At 38.6% G+C, this 18,954-nt stretch overlaps 2 protein-coding genes across 8 annotated transcripts in view; one reads left to right on the forward strand and one right to left on the reverse strand.

Moving 5' to 3' along the window:
- Positions 1 to 397: 397 nt before the first annotated feature.
- LOC128616191 (uncharacterized) lies at positions 398 to 7,985 on the forward strand. 6 transcript variants are annotated; one of them, XR_008387378.1, is made up of 8 exons: positions 398 to 555; positions 1,337 to 1,534; positions 1,652 to 1,756; positions 1,885 to 1,941; positions 4,613 to 4,750; positions 4,872 to 5,021; positions 5,156 to 7,468; positions 7,566 to 7,985. XR_008387378.1 is itself a non-coding variant. In XM_053638737.1 (8 exons), the coding sequence occupies exons 1-7, from the start codon at positions 498 to 500 to the stop codon at positions 6,193 to 6,195; spliced, it is 1,746 nt and encodes a 581-aa protein (XP_053494712.1). In that variant the 5' UTR covers positions 398 to 497; the 3' UTR covers positions 6,196 to 6,210; positions 7,566 to 7,985. The 6 variants fall into 6 exon arrangements, 5 of the variants coding, with proteins under 5 accessions (XP_053494712.1, XP_053494711.1, XP_053494714.1 ...); XM_053638737.1 differs by having other exon boundaries at positions 5,156 to 6,210; XM_053638736.1 differs by having other exon boundaries at positions 5,156 to 7,985.
- Positions 7,986 to 11,343: 3,358 nt separating this feature from the next.
- phf14 (PHD finger protein 14) overlaps positions 11,344 to 18,954 on the reverse strand; it is a 104,417-nt gene continuing 96,806 nt past the window's right edge. For both annotated transcript variants that reach the window (XM_053638732.1, XM_053638733.1), the window contains one exon: positions 11,344 to 12,441. In XM_053638732.1, coding sequence (XP_053494707.1) covers positions 12,367 to 12,441 — 75 coding nt within the window. In that variant the 3' untranslated portion in view covers positions 11,344 to 12,366. The remainder of the gene's footprint in view (positions 12,442 to 18,954) is intronic.

The following is an 18,954-nucleotide window of genomic DNA, read 5'->3' on the forward strand; positions in this document are numbered from 1 at the left end:
AAATAATATTTTCTTAATTACGGAGATATTATTATTATTATTATTATTATTATTATTATTATTATTATTATTATTACATGGCAAATATTGATCATGTTAACTCACATTAGAGTGGGAAGAGGTCGCTGTGTGTCTAATCACATGAGGTGTAAATCTGAAACAGGTCCAATATTCCTTTCAGATTCAGATTAAAATCAGCTCCAGGACAAATTAGAAGCTCGCGCCACCAACGATGGCTGTGCAAATTATGCTGTTACAGTTCGTCTTCGTTATGGTACCGTTTACAGTTTTGGGTGTTTCAAGTGCAGTTATTTAGTGCGCGGTTTTATTTAAAAAGTCTTGAACATTCTATGACGCGCGTGCTTATGGAACAATATTCCGACTATGACGTCAAGGCCCATAGCAACCACAAGGCCCATAGCAACCGTAGTGCCTATAAATACCGGTACAACACCTAAACACCTCAGTATTTACTAATCTAATAATGTAGACCAAAGATGTCTGATCTTAATGATAAAGTAATGATTACAGGGGAGCAAAGCTGGCTCTGTCCAGGTAGGTTGTCTAGGTTGCCCTTTTTTTCCCCCTAAGATGTCCTGCAACAAATTATTGTTTATAAGTAGTGATACACCGGAAGGAAAAATCTGGGCCGAAACCTTTTTTTTGTTGTTGTTGTTTTTTTTTCTTTTTTTTTTCTTTTTTTTTTTTTAAAGCCCATTTTAAAATGCTTTTGTATAATTGTATTATTATGACTTATTTATTTATTTATTTATTTATTTATTTATTTATTTATTTAATGTCATCAATTCATCATCACTTGTACGCACACGTTTCTCTGGCACACTTTGCTCGGTGCTGCGCGTGCGCTCATGACGTCCAGCTCTACCTGTATCAGTTCTCGTGCACGCGGCCTTTTCTTCAAAGTAATGCTCTTTAAATCACGGATCTAGTAATGTTGTAATGCAACGATAACCGTCGGTTAGATCGAGATTGAAATCTGAGCGCAGAGCACTGAATTGTGGGAACGGCCGAAATTTCGGCGCATCCCTGCTTATAAGTATGGTAAATATAAAGGCCTAAAGGAAAAAAAAAGCTGTATATGCTTTGAACTTTTTTTTGAAATGGCTGAATAGCTTCAAATCAGAATTGTCAGACATAGTGACAAAAACAAATCGCAAAAGTTAGGCTATCTAAAAAGGTTTTTAGTGATTATCAATATTCAAGCCACTTAAAACGAGTTTCTCTTGAAATAGTATGTTTGCGTATTGTATTATTTATATGGTTAGAACAGCTACGCGAACTAACATGCCACAATTTATTTCATTCTTTCATGCAGAATGCTTCACTAACAACACAGTGAACGATGAAGAGTACACTTCCCAGTGCACGTTTTGTAGCTACTTTGTTTCTTTGGTGGAGGATGCTCCTTCGAGCTCATCGGTGGATCCGTGTGCTAAGAAGAAAACGATTTTTGGAAGCGTTTTCAAGTTTTGGGGAAAATGTAAAAAAAATATTTCGAAAAGAAGATTTACTGGTAATGGAATATTATATGGATTTTTTTTTTTAAAAAACCACAATTACATCTTTCTAGTGATTATGAATATTCAAACCACATATGTGAAAAATCTCCCATTATAATCTCTTTAAACAGCAGCATCTTCTTCTGAAAGCTCATCGGCTTCAGGTACCGTTAAGGAGACGCCTAGTGGATGTGTTAACAGTGTTGGGGAACAACCTGCATTATCAGGATCTAATGGTAACGAACGAGCACCTTTTGTAACTTTAGACAGGGCTCACCTAAACGAAGCTCAGTAATTCTCAATTACATGTTTGAAACATTCTGTATGTTTGATGCTAACCACAATTCATGTTATTTCTATTAAGCAGGTCCAGTGGATGAGGATGAAGAGAGGAAGACAGCTGGAAACTGGCACGGCACAAGTATGTTGTAAATCTTTTATTGCTATAATGTTTGACATACATCCATTAACTTTAATCCCAAATTACAGTCATTTAAATAACTTTATTCTCTCTCTATCTACATGTTATTCATGTTTCAGAGTAACTAGTCTTAGTGGTTAGCACGTTTGCCTTGCACCTCCAGGGTCGGGGGTTCATTTCCCACCTCCGCCCTGTGTGCATGGAGTTTGCATGTTTCTACCTGGTACTCTCTGTGTTGTAGACTGACTGGCATTTCCAAATTGTCCATAGTTCCCTGGAATAGTTTTTATAAAGTCTTGCTCACAGCAGACTACTGAATTATTGAATTCTTATATTTCTATATACAATTGTACTTGGAGTAAAAGTAAAGCCTTTAAGTTACCTTTTACATTCTGTGTGCCATTTTTATCCCCAGCAGGATCAAATTTCTTTATCTTCGCAACTAGCATTTCGTGATTGTGTCGTTTTGTGTCAGCAAAAAACTTGTCTTTATGTCACAGACCAAGGCCCATTGCAGTACAGTACAGGTGGTTGGAAGTGGTGTTCCTGAAGTGTTTATGAACTGCCTCTAGTAATGTTTTTTTTTGTTGTTGTTGTTGTTGTTTTAACTCCGGTCACTGTTGGCTTCTTTTCTTTGAGTAACCTTGAGTCTTAAATAGGGGGATAATGTCAGCAGTGGACACATCTGCTTTACTAATCTCTCTGGTTATTTCTTCAAATGGTGAGAGAAGTGTGGTTATACTTCCCACCATCAGTGCCCACTGCTGCGCATTAAGTGTGACAGGTAGCCCATAATCTGCAGCGTATGCAGCATGCACTCTTTTTTGTTCCCAAAGACTTTCCATCATATAGAAAGTGCTACTCCACCTCCCCGTAGTCACGTCCTGCTTAAGTCTCTTTAGTAGAAGATCCATCTGTGTCTGTATGGACACATGAATAAAAATTTGTGAGTGTTTGAAGTGGCCTACAGTCGTTCGACACATACTGACCAAGTCTGTCACACTTCGTTAGCTTAATATGCCTTCTGTGACAGCCAGCTGGAGGGAATGAGCCATGTACGGTTAAATCATAATATCACTGTCCGTCATGTCATGGCTTTGGCCATATTTCTTGCATTGTCACTTGCATGAAGCAAGACTTTTTTTTAAGTTTAAAATCACAATCGATCCATTGAGCAGTGAGACTAAGCATGCTCATCGGGCTTACATCTGTAGACCAAATATCTGTGGTGAAGCTCACTGAGTCATATTGAACAAGCTTGTGAATATGATGTCTGCGAAATAACGCCAACTCGGTATTGAGTAGCAAGGCTTGATGTGTTTTACCAGTTGCTGAAAACCTGTGTCCCTTACTACAGAGAATGGTTGATCGTGCAGCATGATGCGAGCCCGCTGAGCATGCTTAGTCTCACTGCTCAATGGATCGATTGTGATTTTAAACTTTAAAAAGTCTTGCTTCATGCACAAGAATCTAGCTGTTCTGACACTGCGCTGGTAATCTCACAAATTTCCACTGACATGTTAGATAAATGGACAATTGACAGATCAAGAGTGCAAGTTGTTATAAGTGACAATGCAAGAAATATGGCCAAAGCCATGACATGACGGACAGTGATATTATGATTTAACCGTACATGGCTCATTCCCTCCAGCTGGCTGTCACAGAAGGCATATTAAGCCAACGAAGTGTGACAGACTTGGTCAGTATGTGTCGAACGACTGTAGGCCACTTCAAACACTCACAAATTTTTTATTCATGTGTCCATACAGACACAGATGGATCTTCTACTAAAGAGACTTAAGCAGGACATGACTACGGGGAGGTGGAGTAGCACTTTCTATATGATGGAAAGTCTTTGGGAACAAAAAAGAGTGCATGCTGCATACGCTGCAGATTATGGGCTACCTGTCACACTTAATGCGCAGCAGTGGGCACTGATGGTGGGAAGTATAACCACACTTCTCTCACCGTTTGAAGAAATAACCAGAGAGATTAGTAAAGCAGATGTGTTCACTGCTGACATTTCCCCCCCATTCAAGACTCAAGGTTACTCAAAGAAAAGAAGCCAACAGTGACCGTGGAGTTAAAACAACAACAACAACAACAACGAAAAAAAACATTACTAGAGGCAGTTCATAAACACTTCAGGAACACCACTTCCAACCACCTGTACTGTACCGCAATGGGCCTTGGTCTGTGACATAAAGACAACGACACAATCACGAAATGCTAGTTATCATATCAGATCACCTTTAATGTTGATCCGATAGTTTGCAACCAACAAAATTTAACTAAAAAAACCCAAACAGAAATTATTTTTAAGAAGAAAAAGAAAAAAAACTTGCCAGTGTGTGCACACCCCTTAACTAATACTTAGTTAAAGTACCTTTTGCTTGTGATACAGAGTCGACCAACTTAGCACATCTTGATTTGGCAATTTTATTCCGTTCTTCCTTGTGTAAATGCTCCCGATCTATCAAATTGTGAGGGGATCTCCTGTGCACAGCCCTCTTCAAGTTTTTATTAGGACTCATATCTGTTCTCTCATTCGGCCATTCCAAAAAATGTTGAGCTTCTTTGGAAGCCATTCCTTTGATAACTTGTATTTGTGCTTTGGGTTGTTATTGTGCTTTTTCTTCACCTGTCTAACTTTATTATTTCTTTCCTGTAGCAAGCCTCAGCTCCAATGCAGTGGCCAACAAGGAGAGCTTTTTTTGTGACCATTCTGTTGGTTTGTTGACGGACCAGCCAGCAGTTTCGGTGAATGAGGAAGAAGAGCTTGAGACAATTGGATACTGGCATTGCCGAAGTATGTTGTATATCTTTTATTGCTATAATATTTGACGTAGGCCTTCAGACTAAATCCTAAATGTGTCAAATAATCTCTACTTAAAGTTCCTAATATGCCACAATTTATTTCCTTCATGTAGATTGCCTCACCTGCAACACAATGTATGATGAGGAGGACTCTTTCACATGCACTTTTTGTGACCATTCTGTTGGTTTGTTGACGGACCAGCTAGCAGTTTCGGTGGATGAGGAAGAAGAGCTTGAGACAATTGGATACTGGCACTGCCCAAGTATGTTGTATATCTTTTATTGCTATAATATTTGACATAGGCCTTCAAAGTAAATCCTAAATGCATCAAATAATTATGTCAAATAATCTCTACTTAAAGTTCCTAATATGCCACAATTTATTTCCTTCATATAGAATGCCTCACCTGCAACACAGTGTACGGTGAGGGGGACCCTTTCTCATGCATTTTGTGTGGCTGTCCTGGAAGCTCATTGTCATCTTCCAGTAGCTGTGGATCTTCTGGAAGATCATCGCCGTCTCAGAATGAGGATTCTGAAGACAAGATTTACTCTGATCTGATAGGAGCTAGTGATGTGAAATCTATGCCTGGTAAACCCAGCAACAGTGATAGAGAGTTACGTTCCTCTAGCACCTTCTCAAATCAGCATGATGGCACGAGCGGGAACACTGGTACAACAAATCTTATCCACAATCGACACTGGGAGAGTGACTATGAGGATGAGGAAGAAGCCAGCAGCAGCAAACAGCCTGCAGAAACATCAAAGGTTGGCTCTTCAGATGTGGACTCTCCCTCACATCAGCATGCTAGCACTAGCAAGAACAGTGGTCTGATCGCAGATCTGACAGATGAAGAGCCACACTGTTTTAAGACTGTGCTCAACAACCACAAACAACACTGGGAAAGTGACTATGAGGATGAGGAAGAAGCCAGAAGCAGCAAACAGCCAGCAGAAACATCAAAGGTTGGCTCTTCAGATGTGGACTCTCCTTCACATCAGTGTGCTAGCACTAGCAGGAACAGTGGTCTGATCGCAGATCTGACAGATGAAGAGCCACACTGTTTTAAGACTGTGCTCAACAACCACAAACAACACTGGGAAAGTGACTATGAGGATGAGGAAGAAGCCAGAAGCAGCAAACAGCCAGCAGAAACATCAAAGGTTGGCTCTTCAGATGTGGACTCTCCTTCACATCAGTGTGCTAGCACTAGCAGGAACAGTGGTCTGATCGCAGATCTGACAGATGAGGAGCCACACTGTTTTAAGACTGTGCTCAACAACCATAAGCGACACCGGGACAGTGATGATGAGGATGAGGTAGGAGCCAGCAGCAGCAGCAGCGGCAAACAGGCTGCCAAAAAGCAAAGGTTGACTCTTCAGATTTGGCCTCTCCCTCATATCAGCAAGCCAGTGCTAGTGGAAACAGTGGGGTAACAAATCTCAAGGCAGGTAAGTCTAACACTTTTATCACTAACCACAAGCGACACCAGGACAGTGACCATGAGGATGAGGAGGAAGCCACCAGAAACGAACAGCCTGCAAAAAACCTAAGGTTGGCTCTTCAGATTTGGCCTCTCCCTCATAGCAGCAAGCCAGCGCCTGTGGGAAGAGTGTGGTAACAGATCTTAAGGCAGGTAGGTCTAACACTCCACTCATTAACCAAAAGCAACACTGGGACAGTGATCATGAGGATGAGGATAGCACTAGTGGTAAGAGTGTGGTAACAGATCTCAAGGCAGGTAGGTCTAACACTCCACTCACTAACCACAAGCGACACTGGGACAGTGATCATGAGGATGAGGATAGCGCTAGTGGGAAGAGTGTGGTAGCAGATCTCAAGGCACGTGCGTCTAAAGTAGAAAATCTGTCACTGCGTGATGCAAGTTTCGTTGTCAGCAGAGTACACACGTACTGTACATGCCGCCAGTTCCAGCAATCGGTTATCTGTGCAGATTAATTTGGAAAAACCAATTGGTCGTCCTCCTTTGCAGGACACCACAAGGGCACGCACAGCAATGCTGCACAGATAGCCGATCCCGAGCTACAATCGAACCCGGACCCTGTAGTTGTGAAGCGGCAGCTACGCCACTAGGAACACACAAATTAAATACACGATTAAGACGATACTCTGATTAAGAAACTACCATGTAAACAGCGATTATTGATTACTTTAATCCGGCTAAAGTCATATTCGAAGTAAACAAAAATCGAGCCACAGAAGTTTTGGGATTCTGTTCTGTGGAGCGATGAAACAAAACTGGAACTTTTCAGCACGAAAAGAATGAAGAAAGAACACTCTGTCCACAGTCAAGCATGGTGGTGGCGCGGTGATGCTCTGGGGCTGCTTTGAATCCTCTGGCACTGGAAACCTTCAGCGTGTGGAAGGCAAGATGGATTCATTGAAGTATCAGGAAATCTTAGGAGAATTGGCTCCCAGTGAAATCTCACATTGATTATAAAATACTATTATTAACTTATAAAGCACTAAACGGTCTCGCGCCACAGTATCTAAGCGACCTTTTGGTTTTCTATGATCCGCCACGCCTACTTAGATCAAAAGATGCAGGCTATTTATTGGTACCTTGAATAGCGAAGGCTACAGCAGGGGGAAGAGTTTCTCTTATAGAGCCCCACAGTTATGGAACAGTCTTCCAATTAGTGTTCGGGACTCACACACAGTTTCAGTGTTTAAGTCTAGGCGTAAAATGTATTTGTTTACTCAAGCCTACCATGACTAGACTTTCTGTTATGCTAAGCACAGTCCCAATAATCTTTTCTCTCCCTCTCTCCTTCTGTCGGGCCAGACACGATTTTATGTAGATACTAGAGATCCTGATCCTCTCTGCTCTCCGGACCTGCCTGATCCGTTTCGGATGTCCTACCTTTGAATGGATCTCTCATCTACTCCAATTCCAGATTGCTGGGACTACGGCTGCTTCTAAGGCCAAACAGATTTCATATAAATCCATAATGAACTTTTTCACACTATCTGTTGTTACCCAGATGAGGATGGGTTCCCTTCTGAGTCTGGTTCCTCTCAAGGTTTCTTCCTCTTAACATCTTAGGGAGTTTTTCCTTGCCACCGTCGCCACCGGCTTGCTCAATTGGGATAAATTCGCACTTTTAAAATCTGTATAACGTTTATGTTATGTTTCTGTAAAGCTGCTTTGAGACAATGTCTATTGTAAAAAGTGCTGTACAAATAAAAATTGAATCGAATTGAATGATAGTGACCCCAGCTGTGCTCACTGAAAGTTGCTAGACTTTAAATGTTATGCTGCTGAACATCCAGAACCACTGGTATCAAAATTTGAGTGCTTCGTCTTGAAGTGCCTCCTCAGGTTATAATTCTTCACCAGAAATAGATTAATTACAAAGCAAGCACAGTGGCTTCTACCCTATGATATCAATGAACGAATAATTTCCTGTCCACTCAATTTTCGTTATCAATTTTTCTTTTAAGTGTTGAGTGACATCCCGGTAGCCTGGATTCACACTTTAAAAATGAAATACACTGTACCTTAAAAGTCAGCTATGTTCATTAGTGTAACACACCAGGGAAGTTAGGATCCATGTGCAGTAGGCTTAATAAGACAGTGAATGCAAATCCAAGGATCGTCAACAGTCAACAAAATGTCAGAATAAACAATCCAATCCACAGATTCAAAGGGTCGGTCAGGTTACAGGCAAGAGTAGACACATGGAGAATCAAGGTACAACAAGGCAAGGGCAAATCCAAAGAACAAAAGCAGGGAAACAAAGTTCCTTGCTAAACATTAAACCAATCGCAATACTAACAGCTCAGAACTAACGAGAATAAAGGCTTCAAATGCTTTAAATATTGTACAGACAGGAAATGGTAATGAGTAATGAAGAAGTGTGCAATATTCATGGAAGGGTGCCCTCTGGTGGCATGGTGGCACACTGTCCATGACTGATGCGGCAACCAATTATCTGATAAAAAACTAACAGGTGTTTTTGTTATCAATCGCACACAGGCTTGGGGAGTAACGGAATACATGTAACGGCGTTATGTAATCAGGATATAAAAAACTGGCAACTGTAATCCGTTACAGTTACGTCAAAAAACAAAGTAATCAGATTACAGGTACGTTTTGTAAAAAATGGGAACACTATCAGGATTACATTTAAAACCAAAGAAATGAATCTTTTGACATAACACAATAGAAACAGCTGCTTGATTATAATTCTGGTTCTCTCTTGCCAGTCGTGACTCACATGAGCAACCTCCTGGTGCATGGTTAATTTGGTAGAAATGAACACAAATTGTTCTCTGAAACCCTTTTGTTAGGGTGACCATGACATCTGATATTTTATTTTATTCCATGGGCATTCAAAAGATTGTAGGAAAAAGTCAAACAAATCCAAATATTGAACATGTTTTAAGCTTAAAATAAGCTCTAAATAAAAGTATTTTAGATCATATTGTTTTTCTCTGGACTTTACTTACATATGCGGTCTTGAAGTAATCAGATTACATTACTTTCATATTGTGAGACTTGGATTATGTTACTGATTTACATTCTTTATGAAGTCATTTGTAACTGTAATGGATTACATTTTAAAAAGTAACCCGACCAACCCCGATCGTACATCTCTTTCATTGGCTGCTGAGAGTCAGTATAAGAGATCTTGGCTCTCTTATTGGAGGTGTAGAGGATTTGGGATTATTGTTGCAAAATGGTTATTTATTTATGTGGGTTTTTTTTTTCTTTCAACCTTTTAATTAATTTAATAGTAATCAGAATTGATCAGAGGGCCAGTCTGAATTGATTAAACTGGCTGCATTTGGCCTGCAGACTGCCAGTTGTATAGCCCTGACATAAGGTCCTTTATTTTGGCAGTATTTTATGATTAATAAGAAAATCCAGCCATTTCAATCAAATCTATTAGTATGCACATGATCAATATAGCCATTTGTTTTAGATTTTTTTTAGTCCAGAGATTTAAAAAAAAAAAAAAAAAAAAAAAAGAAGCAGCATTTTAACACAAATGTGTATTTCATAGGCCTCTTGTCTGGTCAGGAGTGTGCTTATCATTAAAATCCTATTTGATATTCAGAGGCTGGCTGCATTCGAGGATGTTCGGGGCACTCCTACATTAGCATGCCCTTAGCTGTTATCAGAGTCCTAATGACATCCTCCTTGCTCGGCATGCTGGGAAAAAGGCTGCAAGGGGGCTGCAGGGGGCCTCAGGAACCGTTGAAACCTCATCCAAGCACATCAATCGCTGGCATCCATCCTTTTTTTTTTTTTTGAGAAAAAAAAAGACAGAGCCCTCCAGATAATGTCTTTCATGGTTCAATGGCCTTACAGGGGTTCCCCTCCTGCATGGCCTGGAAAAATGGGCAAATTAATAGTTGTGCTGAAACAAATCGGAATTACACCCCTCAATGCATTAACGTCAGTAGCTCAGGCGCTTTGAGAGGGAGGGGTGGAGAAAGATGGAAAACTGTAAAAACATAGAGACAATTCTGAGACAGAAAAACGGCAAAGCTGGATGCAGATAACATTACTGACAAGCTGGCAACAACATATTCACATCTTCTGAAGGAGTACTTCATAGTTCTAGCATAAAATATAATCTTAGGCTTGAGAGTAGGTTTGTCATATGCAGTCAGGCCCATAAACATTTGGACATTGGCAAAGTTATTGTAGCTGTTGAAGGTCTAGAGTTGACTTCAAATGTGGCATTTGCATGTGGAATTTCACATGAAAGATAGGAAAAGATCTGATGAATTATTTTATTTTCCTTAAAAAACAAAAATCTGAAAAAACCCACAATTTTAACAAGGGTGTGTAGACTTTATATATCTACTGTATGTGAAGGTCAGATACATTTTAAATACCTGCCATCACCACTTACACAACCAAATAACAAATTTTTCCCCTTTTTCCCCCTAAAAACTTCTATTTTTTTTAACTTAAATTTCACCTTATTTGTTCATGATGATGATGATTATTATTATTGTTATTTTACATCACAAAAACCTGCAAATGGCATCAGTGGTGGCTATATATCAGCTGTTCAACCAAGGTTAATCTTCATAAAGTTCTCATTTACAACTCCGTACAGTTTAAATTCTGCTGACATTCGGCTAATTTCCATTTTGAGTGACCAATGATGAAAAGAAATTGTGCTATTTGACATACTATATAAACTGATGTTCCATTGATTTGCTCGGACTTCAAGATGATGCAATCGTGATGCAAATGTTGCGCAATCATTCAGTTCCACAGCTTTATTATTGCCCCTAGTAGTCAACTATTGGAACTGCAACAAATGCTATTACACGCCCGTTGGGGTGGGAATCACACTGCTCCATGCTCGGGGAAGAAGCAGCGGGCAGGACAGTTAATGGCAGATTAGGTTATTTAATTTATTATTATTTTTTAAATACTCTGGTCACCAAGAACTTGTATTACAGCAAATAATCGGAATTAGATCTAATAAATTTCCACAAACAAAGGTAAAGTGTAAGTGTACAGAACCATTTCTATTGTAAGATATATTGCAAGGATTGAAAGAGGGAACAGACGATTAAGGAGTGGATAATGTGTGTACATTAGAAACGTGCGATCTTGTTTCCCCACACAAAGACTTTTATAAAACTTTTTTATAAAAGACTGTTGTGTATGTGTGGGTTTTTTTTTTTTTTGTCAGTAGTTGGGCTGGGTTAAAAAAAGAGTCAACTAATATGTCTAAACCACCATTACACATCCAAATTTGATTTCCCTCGATCACAAGGTCCCAGGAACTCCTGTATCAGAAGCTTGGTTTAGCATTCAAGATGACATTATTGTTTATTACTGTTTATTAAGAATTACACATTTACAAAGTACCTAAATACAGACTCTTGTGTAAACTCTTGAGGCAGGCAAAGTGTTTCTTAAATCTGCAACACAGTCAGATGAAAGCAAGAATTTATAAATTTATGATTACCTGCAAAATATGAGGCCATGTGTGTAGGACACCCAGCATTTCATATAGAGTACTGTACAAATGTAAAAATAGTGTTTGCTCTGATATCTGAGTGTTATTAATCACTCTCACAGGTGCACAATCTAGAACAGGTATGCGCAGATGGATAAAAACCATAAAGTAATGCAAACCGAATGCAAACATGGAACTTGAGAATAAAGAATATTATAACAATAGTAAATTTCTCTCTGTACAAAAAGAAACGATATTGTTAACACAACATTAGTATAGTATGATAATATATCACACAGGATGTTCACATTCAGCTTGGGCTATAGTTGTTTAGTGTATGAAAATAAATTTCCCCGAATCGGTCGATCTGCGTCAGTTCGTTTGCGACTTGCGTCAGTTCACGGACTCTAACTAGTAAATTGTGTTGAAACGACAACGTCGGTGCAGTTACCTCCAATTTCTCACATACAATCTTAACGTATGTAATAATGACGAGATCACATGGAAATGAGCCTGTGTCAATCTGCAGAGCAAAAATGGCTTGATGTTGTATTTGGGAGCACATCTGATAGAAAATACAACATTCTAGAGTTCAAACAAGAATTGAAGGTGTCAGCACTGACAGTGTAGACAGAGTGACAGTGAGGTAATTCAGTTTGGGATCTCCTGCTCAGCCACTTCCTGTTTCACACACTCCTCTTCAGCTTCACGTGCTTCCTCTTCCTCCTGAATAGAACCAGAAAGATCATGTTTACAGCTGGTCATTTCATGCGCCAGAAGAACAGTTCTTTCTTGTATCCTCCAGTAAAAAAACAGCAATGATGAGTCATTCGACATGTGGAATTATAGACAGTTTTTTTTTCTAACTCTCTAATGGAAGCCTTTCCGCTCCTTTCCTCCCAATCTTAGCATTAGCAATGTTCCGACCGGTGCTCTCGTCCTAATCCGATTTTCCTGCTCAATTCTGACTTTCTGTCAAGGTAATCAGAGAACATGAGCTGCATCCGAATATCCCTACTACCCTACTATTCAGTAGGCGAAAAGCAGTATGCCAAAGGAGTACGGTGTCCGTAGTATGTCCAAGTATGTCCATGTTAAAATTCTCAGTGTTCATAAAACAGTAGGCAAGAAATACCCGGATGACCTACTGCTTCCTCTGAGATTCTGCGTTATGGAACCAATGTAAGTAAGTAAAGTATATAAATTTTATTTATAAAGCACATTTAACACAGCGAAGCTGACCAAACTGCTGAACAGAGTAAAGAAAGTTAAAATAGAAAACAGAATAAAACCAAATAAAGACAGACAACAGAAAAATGAGATTAAAAAGCATAGGAGAAGAGAGATGTTTTAAGCCTCTTTATAAAAGTGGTAATAGACGGTGCAAGGCGGATATCCAGTGGCAATTGATTCCATAAATGAGGGGCGGCGACTTGAAAAGCTCTATCCCCCTTAGTTTTTAAATCGGGATCGAGGGACACGCAAAAGAAACCTATCAGAAGATCTTAGAAGTCTGTTAAATGAATGTGGTGTAAGAAGAACCAATGGGCACTGCGCTATCGGGACTGGCACAAAAGAGCTGTCAATAATGGCGGAAGGTATCGTGTCGGCTCTTTTTAAGTTGTAGGTCACATGACAATGTCAACATGGTTTGTATTCATGCTACACACATATACTGATCAGTACGTACTGTATACACGGCCGAGCAGTAGGTACTGAATCGAATGCAGTAGGTACTGTGACAGTACGCGATTTCAAATGCAGCCATTTTGAGCTCATTATTCTGAAATAACATGTACATTTGACTTAGCTAACATTAGACATGTATATAGTTAACATCAATAAACTATATTTATTAGAGATATTTATTAGGCCGGAATTTCAGCCACATAAAAAAACAAGGGTTATACAGGCAGTGAAATTTTATATATAACACTTCCCAGGAGTATTCCTTGTTCCTCTTCAGGATTTTGGCAAGTATGTAACACTCAAGATGCATGAAATGACCAAGTGTAAATGGGGTTAAAGATATTAGGAAGGTTTTTATTCACATGTCTTACAGCGAAAGAAAAGGCAATTAGTTGTGTTTTTTTCATCCACTAGGGTTATGTGATTATTCTGAAGAGTGAGGGACAGGATGGCATACCGCCATGACGGGATACCTGGAGAAAGGAAATGTAAAAATACAATGGAATATTATATACGATGCAATATTAAGAATTAAGAAGATAATTGATGTATTTGTCAGAAAAGTACAGTGAAATCCCAGTTTGAAGTCAGAGTGCACAGTCAGCCATGAAGGGCTGCATATTCTTCAACTGCAACTAGGAGACCATGTTTTTAATAAATGAACTTGAATAAGGGCTAAAAGTGAAAATCTTGATAATTACTTCAATTCCTACACTTCTGCAAAGTCGTAAACACACACCGTGATACATTGAAAATATATCCCTCAGCCTTTATTGCGTATTCTTTCTTTCTTTCTTTTTTATCAATATGCCACCTTTTCAACCTCAGCCAAGCAACAAATACTCACAAGATACAACAGCGCACGGTCATCATGCCGGAGTCACTTAAAGCTCGCCGAGATTTAGAGGAGGACACAAATAGAAAACGACGGCCATCTCGACAGTTAAATGAGTCTGACAGATGCAATTATCCCCTCTTCCTGAGGTTAATACACACATCTACAGCCAGCCATGTGTGATTACCTATTCCCAACCACACACTGCCCTCATCCTACCATGGAAGGGCAGCTGTATGACACGTACGTGCACACACACACACACACACACACACACACATCTGAAATGACACCTCCTCTTAGGAAACTTCGGCCTTTCTTATCTCGGACGGACCATCTCATTGATTATTTTGTCGATGTGTTATTTTCAGGCTGATACCGTACACACGTTGTATAAAGAGCTGCTGAAACATGACATGAACCTTTCGGTGCTAAAATCTCTAATAACCTTCTGAACAACGCTTACAATTCTTTGTAAGTTCACCATTTCTAATACGATTTCTTTAACTTACCCCAATCAGGAGTACAAGTGCTTTAACACTATGTAAAACATTGTAATGCTGTGGGTTTATAACCTTTTTGTTTAAAATGCCTCACAAATCCCATTCATTCAAATGTATTTAATGCACAACATCAAATACACATCAGGAATGAAAATGAACAAATTACATGCACTCTCTTTACAGTACTTGACTACACGGTTCATTGTAATAGTACTTTATTTAAATATAATTTATCACAGTTCTTTTATTTATACTTGAATTCAATAAAATACACTATTTAACTTTGCTGCATTTATTTTTGATCACTGATACAGAATAATAATAATAATAAAAAAATGCATTCAACACCCCAAATCAAAAATAGAGTGCGAGTCTACACTTCACATGCCATATGATTAGCAGCAATATCTGAGACAGTGAGACAGATGCGCATCCCTAATCCAAGTTATCAGCTTTCTTCAGTTTTAAATGCTTCAGATCAAACAGTGTGATAATAATGATGCTGCAAATGAAACAACTATCACAGAAGGAGCAAACATTCGGTGTAAATTGTTATTATTTTGTCTGCTGGGAAGCATGTAAATATCTTATGTAGCGTCTGCAGGGCAGGACTAAATGAAAAAAAAAAAGATCTTTAAACGAAATAATAATGTACACCGATCATCCTGTTCAAAAGTTTACACTCCCACCCCCCCGACTCTTAATGTATCCTGTTGCCTTCTTGAGTGTCAGTGAATGTTTGGACCTTTTGTAATAATTGTGTACGAGACCCTCAGTGTGAAAAGATGGATCTCAACATCATATAGTTACTGATGGAAAGGGGTGAAATAGGCAGAAGATGCTGGAAAAGTAAAGAATGTGCAGGACCTGGAGGATTTTTCTGAAGAACAGTGGGCAGTTTAACTGCTCAGGACAAACAAGGGACTCGTGAAGAACTCTCACAAAACATAAACACAGTAGTGGATCATCCAGGTAACGACACACAGTATTAATAATCAAGGGTGTGTAAACTTTTGAATTGGTTCATTTGTGTAAATTCAGTTATTATTGTGTCTTGTGGACTAGATGTAAACATCTTTTATGTGAAATAGATTATTCAGGGCGGGACTAAATAAAAAAAAAAAACGAAATGCAATTTTTATGATCACTCTTATTTAAAAAAAAAGATTTGCATTCTGCAGATTCTGCAAGGGGTATGGAAACGTATGACCTCAACTGTAGATAGCTAATTAGGTAGCTGGAAAAATTTATGAATTAATATGAGTTAGTTAACTTGCCAACAAATCTAGCAAGCTAGTGAAACTCAACAGCATTTGACCAATTTGCTAGCCAGCTAACGATAGCTTTCTTTGTATACTACTGATAATGGAGGTGATGTTCACTTCAGCATAGGGCACTTGGTTAGTTAGCATAAGAACAGAACAGAAAACAAGATTTTTCAATTAGTGTTGTAAATTATAAAAAAATAAAAAATAAATTAAAAAAATTGTACTCTAACGAGTTATTTTCTTGATCGCTACTTTTGACTTTTTTGTGAATAATAATTATTTTGCAGTGAATTATTACTATAGCAGAAGTAAGTCAGTGTGTTGTGTATTATATTGTGTTGCTGGGATTTGAACTCACAACCATGCAGAACCTTATAGAACTTAACCACTGGACTACACACAGACCATACACTATACAAGTCCATGCACTTTATTGGAGTTTTAAGAGGCATTACTTGGGTTTATAAAGCACTGTTACCAAATAACCAGGAATTACAAGCACAGTTATAATGATTTATGAATCCAGGCTTTATATAAAGTGTTAGCAGATGTTGTATGGCCTTGATGGAGGACCGTCGAACTCTGTATGACAACATAATTCAAATCTTAGACCTGCAGAAGAGAGAAATTCATTTAACAGAGTGCACAGGCTTTTTATTTTGCTCCATCCGGCTGTGTCACATTCCCAGAGTCGCTCTGTCTGGAGGGAACTTTTGATATATAGTGAGGCCCTTTATGAAAAATGCGCCTCTTTTTCCTGAACTCTGGACACTTTGTCGCTGCTGGCCCTTGGGCAGATATAAATTCGCAGCTCATGAGCGTGCAAGTGCCCGCTCTGCCCGTGCCATCCACCAAATCTCCCTGACAAGCCTGCCAATTTTCCAATTACCTGCCGCGCCGTACGTTATCGCCATGGCCGCTCATGTGCTTAGATGAGAAACCACCTCATGCTAAATGTCTTAGTTAGGATAAAGCACCCCTCCCTTTTCTATATCCCCATATAGTCCCCTTTTTTTTGGTGATTTACAGCATGTCCCTGGGGAAGTGCCCCTGGACACTTTGGGGACTGATTTGCGGGTCCAACCCATCGTCCCTCCTCCCATCTTTTTCCTCCAGGGAACAGAAGATGACTCGTTTCGGTTGGTGAGTTACAGCTGAGACACGGCTGCCGCTGGCAGGATCGCATATAATGCAGCAAAGCTGCTCAGAAGTGTGAGATAGTTGAGAGAAATAGAACGAAAATGGTGTTTAATCGTCGTCTGTTTCTGGGTTCTGAACACTTTGACGATGAGGTGAGGCATGACAATAAACAGCAGTGGAGAATGAGAGTATATAAATGTAAATTTAAGAGAGAGAAAGAGAGGTTGGTGAAGGAATGACCGTTTATAGCTGTTATAAAAGTAACAACCTTCTTTCTGGGATGTTCCACAACATTAAATGTAACTATAAATGGATAAGATGTATTACGTGTGGTTCATTACTAAAGTAGAAATTTTAATTGGCTCACTTGCTGTAGTTTAAGGAGAATAAAACACTTCAGGATGCACTGTTAGTGGAAAATAAACAAGGCAGCGTGGTCACAGTAAGTCCACTTGCCGCATCACACCATACAGCCATTGATTATTTTCCTATAACAGAATGCCCCCAGATGTTTTAGTTCTCACTTGGTGTATTATGTTGGCTTTGTATTGTGATTTCTCTGACAAAGAATATAAGCTGAGAACCTCAATTATAAAATTGTATTCTATTATTATACTGTCATACATATAATCTACCGTCATACATATAATCTATCGTCATACATATAATCTACTGTCATACATATAATCTACTGTCATACATATAATCTATCATCATACATATAATCTACCGTCATACATATAATCTATCGTCATACATATAATCTATCATCATACATATAATCTACTGTCATACATATAAAGTCAGCTAATGGACAGTGATAGAACGACTCATTCGTTTATCCAATAAATAAGTCTAATAAAATCAGTCTTGCACTTTGGATGACCGTAAAGTATTGTTGTAAACACAGCACAGCACCAGCTTCAACTTTTACCGTAACATTCTTCCTCTAAACAGCAAACACGTTATATCAGGTCTAGTGTTCAGGTCCAAACACTCAAGGACTCAATTTAAATCACCAATAATGTTGTGTGTCATGCATATGAAAGTCAGCCAGCTGTACCTAAACAAATAATAATAATAATTTTTTAAAAATACATTCAGCTAAATCAGGCCTTTAAAAAAAAAAAAAAAAGATGAACTTTTGCCATGTGCTTACTACAGAATTGATCTAAAACACAACAAATGATTGCAGTGTTGCAGAGTTTGTGATTTGATTTGACTATATTTTACTCTATCTGTCAGTTATTAATAGGCAATAGAAGTCCCAGGCAAATGGGATCACTTGGCGTACGCAGTTGTAGTTTGATTATTGAGATTTGCTTTTGGTTGAGGGGGCTCAAAGTCTGAAAATAAATAAGTAAATAAAGCCTGGAAAGACGGCCTCATGCGGATAAAGTTTAATAAATAAACAAACAAACAAAAAATAAACAAACAAACAAAAAGCAAACAAAACAAAAAATGGTCAAGCTTTTGGTTTGTTTGATGTAATATTATTTCTAATATAATTTATATCCAGTTGTAATGTTAAAAAAAAGTAAAAAAAAAAAAAAAAAAAAAAAAGACGGCAAATGACCAGAATTATGTGTTTGCCATAATATTTTTTACATTCCACTATCAGGTACAGAAACAAACAAACAAATAAAAACAAGGTGAATGCAAGGGGAACAAGGTTAAGAGCTTGCCATTTTTTTTTTTTTTTTTTTTTTTACATCACACTATCCTGTAATTAAAAAACAAAGAAACAAAATCCAAATAATCAAAGAAATGGAAAGAAAGAGAGAAAAAAAAATTATTGCAAATA

Source organism: Ictalurus furcatus, chromosome 12 (assembly GCF_023375685.1).
Source record: "Ictalurus furcatus strain D&B chromosome 12, Billie_1.0, whole genome shotgun sequence".
Lineage (NCBI taxonomy): Eukaryota > Metazoa > Chordata > Actinopteri > Siluriformes > Ictaluridae > Ictalurus > Ictalurus furcatus.

Excerpts from the sequence above, each read along its gene's own strand:
- LOC128616191 (XM_053638736.1), top strand. The coding sequence starts at position 498 with ATGTCTGATCTTAATGATAAAGTAATGATTACAGGGGAGCAAAGCTGG. Across the intron at positions 4,751-4,871 it reads TGGATACTGGCATTGCCGAA|ATTGCCTCACCTGCAACACA; the intron begins GTATGTTGTATA and ends TCCTTCATGTAG. Across the intron at positions 5,022-5,155 it reads TGGATACTGGCACTGCCCAA|AATGCCTCACCTGCAACACA; the intron begins GTATGTTGTATA and ends TCCTTCATATAG.